At 27.8% G+C, this 7,499-nt stretch overlaps 1 protein-coding gene across 2 annotated transcripts; it reads right to left on the reverse strand.

Annotated features, from left to right (window-relative positions):
- Window positions 1-2,963: 2,963 nt before the first annotated feature.
- On the reverse strand, window positions 2,964-5,298 carry LOC105142487 (60S ribosomal protein L13-1-like). 2 transcript variants are annotated; one of them, XM_011050143.1, is made up of 5 exons: window positions 5,199-5,298; window positions 4,301-4,416; window positions 4,031-4,164; window positions 3,460-3,618; window positions 2,964-3,375 (listed from the first exon to the last, which is right to left on the reverse strand). In XM_011050143.1, exons 2-5 carry the CDS (start codon window positions 4,407-4,409, stop codon window positions 3,154-3,156), a joined length of 624 nt encoding a protein of 207 aa, XP_011048445.1. In that variant the 5' UTR covers window positions 4,410-4,416; window positions 5,199-5,298; the 3' UTR covers window positions 2,964-3,153. The 2 variants fall into 2 exon arrangements, with proteins under 2 accessions (XP_011048445.1, XP_011048446.1); XM_011050144.1 differs by lacking the exon at window positions 5,199-5,298 and adding an exon at window positions 4,945-4,966.
- Between the last annotated feature and the right edge of the window lie 2,201 nt (window positions 5,299-7,499).

Consider the following 7,499-nt stretch of genomic DNA (forward strand, 5'->3'; position numbering starts at 1 on the left):
GGTTTGAAATTGCACCAAAAATTAAGAATCATGGGAAAAAATTGAGGTTGAGAGTTTTTGGGTCATAATTGAAGATTTAATCGAAGAAGAAATTAAAAAATAGCTTAATTTAGTTTAATTTAAATAAAATTGAAAGAAATTACAAGTTAAAGGATGAGTATATAACAAATGGCTAAATTAAAAAATCAATTAGAAGCTTAATTAAAGAAGAAAATTGAAGTTAGAAGTCGATTTGACTTGAAAGTGATGGATTGAAGAATCAAGGACTAACATGAAAGCAACGGGGAAATAATTTGATCAGGGGTGAAATTAAAAAATAAATAAAGAAAAAGGTGAAACTTTACCAAATATGGTATTTTGGGTATACAACTGCAAATATGGTATTTTGGGAAAGATAATGGTCGGTTTTTTTATAAATTTTGAGTGGAGGAGCCGTGAGCATTTTAATTGAGTGATACAGTTTATTTTAAGTGATATTTTCTTAATTCCAATGTTCTAAAAAAATAAATTTTATTTTATACATGATTGAGTCAAAATCAATTTAAAATTTTGATGAAAAGATAAAAATACTTTATATATTAATAACACAGTACTAGAAACAATTTTCTCTTCTTTCGGTTCTTTTTTAATTAGAAAAGAACTCATTTTATTATTATTTTTAATTAGTGTTGATTGGGTATATAAAATCTAGTTTATGTAAAACTGGTATGCAGAGTGTTCACGTGTTAAAAACCATGAGATTTTATAAATTATAATTTCCAACTAATTATTAGATTAAAATAATCAAATAAAAAAAAATGTAAATTAACGTAAAAAAACTACCAAATATGAGTTAGGAAACTGGAATAATTCTATAAAAAGAAAATTAAAAAAATTATAATATCTAATTCTTAATTAACTCAATATTCAAGAATAAAATAAAAAATAATTAATTAAAAAATAAATAAAAAATAACTTGAGTCAATATGGCTAACTTGTAAAACTTCTGATCATGAAATTAAGATAATTTTATAAGAAATAAATTATAAAATTCAATATTTTAAATTTAATTTTTGAAGATGGAATTAGAAAAATTAAAGTCCTAAAAATTTTAGAATCATAGGGAAAAAATGTTTGGTTGTCCATTGTTTATTGTTATAGGAAGTGTCAAGCTATTTTAATATATGTTAATGTTGATTGCTCTTTAATTGATGACAAAGAGCATGAAATACATAATTGAATTTTATATATATATATATATTTATTGTATTTTATGAGATTATATTGATATCATAATTTGAATTACGGGTCTAGTCAGTTAACTTTTGGTAGTTTGCTGTATTTTTTTAATTAATTTTTTATTTTTTATTTTTTATTTTTTATTTTTACCCTTTAATATTAAGTTGATTGAAAATTAAGTTTTATAATTTATTTTGATTTATTTTCTTTAGAGTTATCCTAGTTTTATGATTTATGTTTGTCAGATTAACCTAAGTTGACTCGATATATGTTTTTAGTTGAATTTTATTTTTAATTTCAACATTTAATATTGAGTTGATTAAGAATTGAGTTTAATAAAAAAAATTATATATGCTTTCTATAGGAATTTATAACCTAAGTAGCAAATTTGACAGGTTAACTCGAGCAGATTTGAGTTAATATAATATATTTTCATTTTAATATTTTAAAAAAATATTATCTTGATTTTTTTTATTTTTAAATCAAGCTATATTTTTATTAGTTATTCGGATAATTATTGAATTTATCAAGTTAACCCAATTAACTTTCATATAATTTAATTTTTTGTTTTTTTATAAAAATATCTAAATAATTTTATTTTTTTTAATATTCAATCCACATCGTATCATGAGCAATGATCTAATAACACCTAGTAGATCATGAAAGATACACCGAGGATTAAACACAGTAGGGTTAAACACGAAAATTAACAAGCACCAAGAATTATCATGTTAGTGGCAAGATGTAGAAACTGTTCATAAACCTAAGCGAAGGAAGTGAATCACACTAGTAAATGTTTGTTTGGTAAAGCGGTATAAATCTTGTTTTTATAATTTTATTTTTTATTTTTTAATATTAAATTTAATGTGTATTGGACCTAATAATTATTTTAATTTATTTTTTATATAATTATTTTATTTTTATAACCTGAATTCAGTAGATTAACCTTAATTAACTTAGATTATTTTTTTATTTTTTTAATTAATTCTTTTTTAAAACTTTTTTCTTCAATATTAAATTGATTAAGAATTTGATTCATGTTATTTTATTTACTTTTCTTTGAAGTTATCATAGTCTCATGACTTGAATTGTGAATTTTATAGATTAATCAAGTTAGCTCGGATTTTTTTTAATTGTATTTTTCTTCAATTTCATCATTTAACATTGCATTAATTGAGAATTTGATTTTCTTTTATTTTCTTTTATAAATTTATCATAATCTCATAATCTAAATTTGAAAAGTTATCTTAGATGTACTTGGGATATTTTTGCTTTTTATTAATTTTTTTTAATTTAACCCTCCATTATTGGGTTAGTTAAGAATTGTGCTTCATATTTTATTTTATTTTGTTTTTTATAAAGTTATTATAGTCTCATGATTTTGGTTACGAGTTAAATTGATTGCCTCTATTTTTTTAATTTCATCAGGAATTAGATTTTATAATTTATTTTAGTTTTATTTTTATAAAGTTATATTAATTTCATATCTTGAGTCTCAATACTTATTATTGTCAATTGACAAGTTAATTTAACTTACTTTTCTAATTAAATTTTATTTTAAATTTTATTTTTCACATATTAAATTAATTGAAAAATAAACTTAAATTTTTTTATTTGGTTTGGAGAGTTTACAAGTTAATCCTTTTAACAAAATCCGTTTATCCTGATACACATTCGGTTGAAATGCACCAGTTCCATTCAAGCCTGAAATGTACACATCTATCAGAACTTGAGCACTGCGAGTCACATCAGTGGGACAAGGAGAAAGTTGAATAAATTATGTCCACAAACTAAGAATCCTTGCTAAAACTCGATTGACAATTTAAAAAATTATGGTAGTCTACAGGTTGGAAACCAGTAAATTGAACCCAGTTCAAGATGAAACAACAAAATTCCCAGTTCCCACTCAAAAATCACCTTGACAGGGTCTAACTCCTACTTCTTCTCTTCCTTCTCAGCTTCTGCAGCCCTCTTCAATCTGGCACCAACATGGCGTGCATTTGTACGCTCCGCACGAAGCTTGTCATAAGCCTTGAATGACTTCATCTCCTCAGTGACCTTCACAAGCTCCACGGATGGCTTCTCACATGCAATAGGCATAATATGTCCTTGTACTTGAGTAGCAGTTGCCAGTTCCTCAGGAGCAGAATCACCAGCCTGCAAGAATACAAGTATAAATATGAAATTCCAAGTGGAAAACCAGTCAATCATCATATTAGTCAAGCATACCCAAGAAAATACCTTGAACTTGTGAGCACGTCTTGGGAAGACAACCAATTTGGCCTTGTATGTTTTCAGCCTCTGAATGTTAGCCTGGAGTCCTTCCAGGGAGTGATTCTTGCGACGGTGATCAACCGCAATTCCTATTGTCGGAGCAAGTTTCTTTGGAATACCAGCAGCCTGGACAAGGAAAAGGAAATGGGTTATTCATCCTACAAAACTAAATAAAAGTAACCAACGCCATGGAACCACAAGTACCCAATATCACATAGAAAGTGAAAACAATCCCCAAGACCATTACAAGGCCTAAAACAAATTCACATATCCTCCCTCAAAAAGAAATGTGTAATGAAAACTAAATGCACCTATAAATCCATCTCCAATTACAGTTATCACAAAACACTTCAAGCACAAATCAGAAACTTGGCATAGATAAACACAGATCTTATACAAGTGTAAAATAGAAACACCATAAACTAGAGCATTAAAAAAATGCATGCAATTCGTTCTTCAATTAAGCATTTTGGAGACTCGAAGATGATGAAACGTGAAAAGGTACTCTGCAGAGTCAGGAAAAGGAAAACCAACTAACCTTGAGTTCTTCAAGAGAAAACCCCCTACCGGCTCTCACTTTCATGTTATACTTCAAAGTCTGGCCATGTACAATGGGTCGAAGAGGCCCAGCAGTAGGTCGAGGAAAGATTTTGACTGCCTTCTTCTGACGAGCTAAAAATGATTTCATAGATAACACAGAAATGAATATTGTTAATAAAGGTACTTCCAAATGAGGACCCTAGAAACAATAGGTGCAGCACATGGGTAAATTCCATTACAAAATAAAGGCAAAGTAGATGCTACTCACCAATGCGTCTGCGAGTCTTTCGAGCTGGTTGGTTAAACCATGTCTTGACATAATTTTGCCAGTGCTTCTTGAAGTGCCCATTTGGCACAACATTGTTATGCTTAACCATGTCTTACCTGAAAGAGTATACATGTTACAGAGTTAGAAAAATGACACTGTCTGTACAATTCAAAAAGTGATAGGAATCAAGCTGACAACATGAAAAAGGTAAAACTTAAGCTAACTATAATACAAGCAGAGTACAATCTCAATTAGTTTCCATTGAAACACCATGAGCCCTTAAGTTAACCAATACAAGTCTTCCTATTCATTCATAGATGAAAATAAGAAACCAAAAAAAGCATTCAACAGCAGGCTGCGAAGAAAGCATCACTGAGCAACAAATAACTCATAATCACTACAGCCAGTTCCACACTCACTAGTAGAAACTAAATTATAACCAATTGTTCAATCATTCCAAAGCATTGGGAGTTTAAATATTGAGCTGAAACTAGCAGTTAAAATCTCGCCAAGCATTTTTTTTCTCATTATTTATTAGACAATAAGAAGCCGCGCATCAAAATCAAAGCAGCAGGATCAGAGACGGTGAAACAAATGTACAAAAAGGAAAATAACATAAAAGGTTTATCTTGTATCTATTTAACCTTTCATTTTATCAGCAGCCAAGCATGCAGAAACGACTGCAGAGACCTAAAAGGTAAGCATATGTAAAATAGTCAGCAGTGCTTAAAACTCATCAGATCCAACAATGTCCTTCGTTCGTAAAGCAAACAACATACAAGACAAAGATTACCCCAAGTCCTGGGTTACTTGCAAAATACAAAAAACAACAACATAACAATTCAACAGCGCAAGGGTGTGGAGGGGGAGAAGCTAGGAGATGTGAAGGGAGAGACACCTGTTACAGAGAGAGACGCAGCGCGGCTGTCAATGAAAGATGAAGGCCTACGGCTTTTTAAGGGTTTGAGTAAAAAAGAAAGACCTCTTTTTGGGCCCTAGGTTGGGGTGTTTGGGGTTCGGTTAGCGCCTCTCTTCAATGAGCTCTCCGTAGTTATCGAGTTCGGCCCGGTTCACCGTTATCCTTTGGAAACTTGGACACTGTGTGTTTTACTTTTCATGGTCCAGGTTGTGGTTCGGGTCGGTCCTAAAACAGCGTGATTAATTTTTAGCTCGGCCCGAGTTCTGGCTACGGGCTTTCTGGCCAGACTTTTGGGACCTTCAGAAAAATAATGAACAATTTTAAAATTTTCTTAATATACAAAAATATCACGTCATGAAACAGAATATTTGTGCTTATTTTAACAGACAATATGAACAAACCAGACTGAATCCCTATTTGATTTTGTCTAATCAGATAAATAAATAGAAGGATAAATAAAAAAGATTAATTTAACAATCACAAAATCGATAAATTTTATGGTATTTAGAGGTGTTCTTTTCGCTATTCTTTGGGTCTAATTTAAAGGATGAAAAGAGAAAAAATAAAACTTATAATCCAAAAAAATAATAAAAATATTTATGAAAGGTTAAATCAAATTATTTATTATTTTTTTAATATTTAAAGAATTATGATATACTGCTATATAATGTATTTAATTTTTAAATATTTATAATAATTATACTAAGAAACCGGTTACTTAAAAGTTAAATCAAATCACTTATAATTTTTTTAATATTTGAAGAATAATGATATATTATTAAATGATATAGTACTTGATTTTTAAATATAAATTAATCAATTATTAAATTAATAATAAATTAAATTATTTGATTTATTTAATTCTATTTATTTAGAATTATAATTTATAGTTGGACCAATATATTAGGAACCTAATTGATCACACATATTAATAATAATTAGTTAAAAATTAAATTATAATAATTAATTAAATATGACTTGATTACAAATAATTTTAGAAATTAAATTCTATAATGTATTTAATTTAGGGATTATAATTTTAGTCATAGAATAATCACAAGTGGGACTTAATTGATTAAATTTTTAAAATTATCCTTTAATAATATATGGGTATTATTTAAGGGCCAATATATATTTTGCTATTTAGAGTTTTTAGGATTCCTTATAAATATAAATATATACCTTTTATTTTTTTAAGGTTATTTGCTAGATATAAAAACTATATAAGTCATAAAATAAAAAGATAACATTCTAGGCATAACAATTTCTCCCCTAAATAGAAATTTAGGAGATTTCTTACTAGTCGTTTGTATGGATTATATTTGAACATTGAACAATTAAACGGCTTATGGTTTATGGATTATAAAAACTTAGCTTTTAAAGAATTATTCAAAAACAGAGAAGAATAGATCTGTAGGTAATAAATTCTTAAATAACTCTAAATTTATCTAACGAGATTATAGGAATTTTCAAATAATTTTGTTTTATTGTTTTAATTGCATATATGATATTCAAGAACCCAATAATGACTTTATTAATTGAAAAGAAAAGAAATGAAACCAATGACAGTAATAGATCTGAACCATCTGTTGTAATTTCCTTTTAAAACACATAATAAAAATATACAATTTTTTTTGTGCAGAAAAGGAGGTGATGAGCCAGCAACAACCCCCTGAAGTGATGAGCCAGGAACAATTCACAACTTGTCAAAAATTCTCAATTCTACATGCAACACCTTAAATGACCATAACAATGATCCAATGCCTTTTGTTCATGCATAAAAGTAATAACCTTGATTGTTTGAATCTTTAATGAAAAGCATTTAAAAACTTGAAACCACCAATTTCACTATAACACCCTTAATAATAATAATAATAATAATAATAATAATAAAAAGCATTCTTACCCCATTAATTAAAAAACATGAGACGCATTCCTCTAAAGTCACGAACCAATCCTAATAAAACATTTTTAAATGTTAAATTATTTCATCAGGCAACCTAGCAACTAATTCCAACATGGAAAAACTTTAAACAAATTGTTTTTTTTTAATCTTCAAGCATTTTTCATTATAAAATGTATTTCTTAAAATAACCACTAATATAAGTTCAAGCAATTTTATTTTTTAAAAAAAATTCATATCAATAAGTAGAGATATTCATGATTTAATCCGGTTTGGTTTTAACCCAAAAATTCAACCGAATTGAAAAATAGTATTCCTTGTTAATATAACTCAAATTAAACTGAGAATCGATTTTGTTCAATTCAAGTCAATTTTTT

Source organism: Populus euphratica, unplaced genomic scaffold, assembly GCF_000495115.2.
Source record: "Populus euphratica unplaced genomic scaffold, PopEup_1.0 scaffold448.1, whole genome shotgun sequence".
NCBI classification, from domain to species: Eukaryota; Viridiplantae; Streptophyta; class Magnoliopsida; order Malpighiales; family Salicaceae; genus Populus; species Populus euphratica.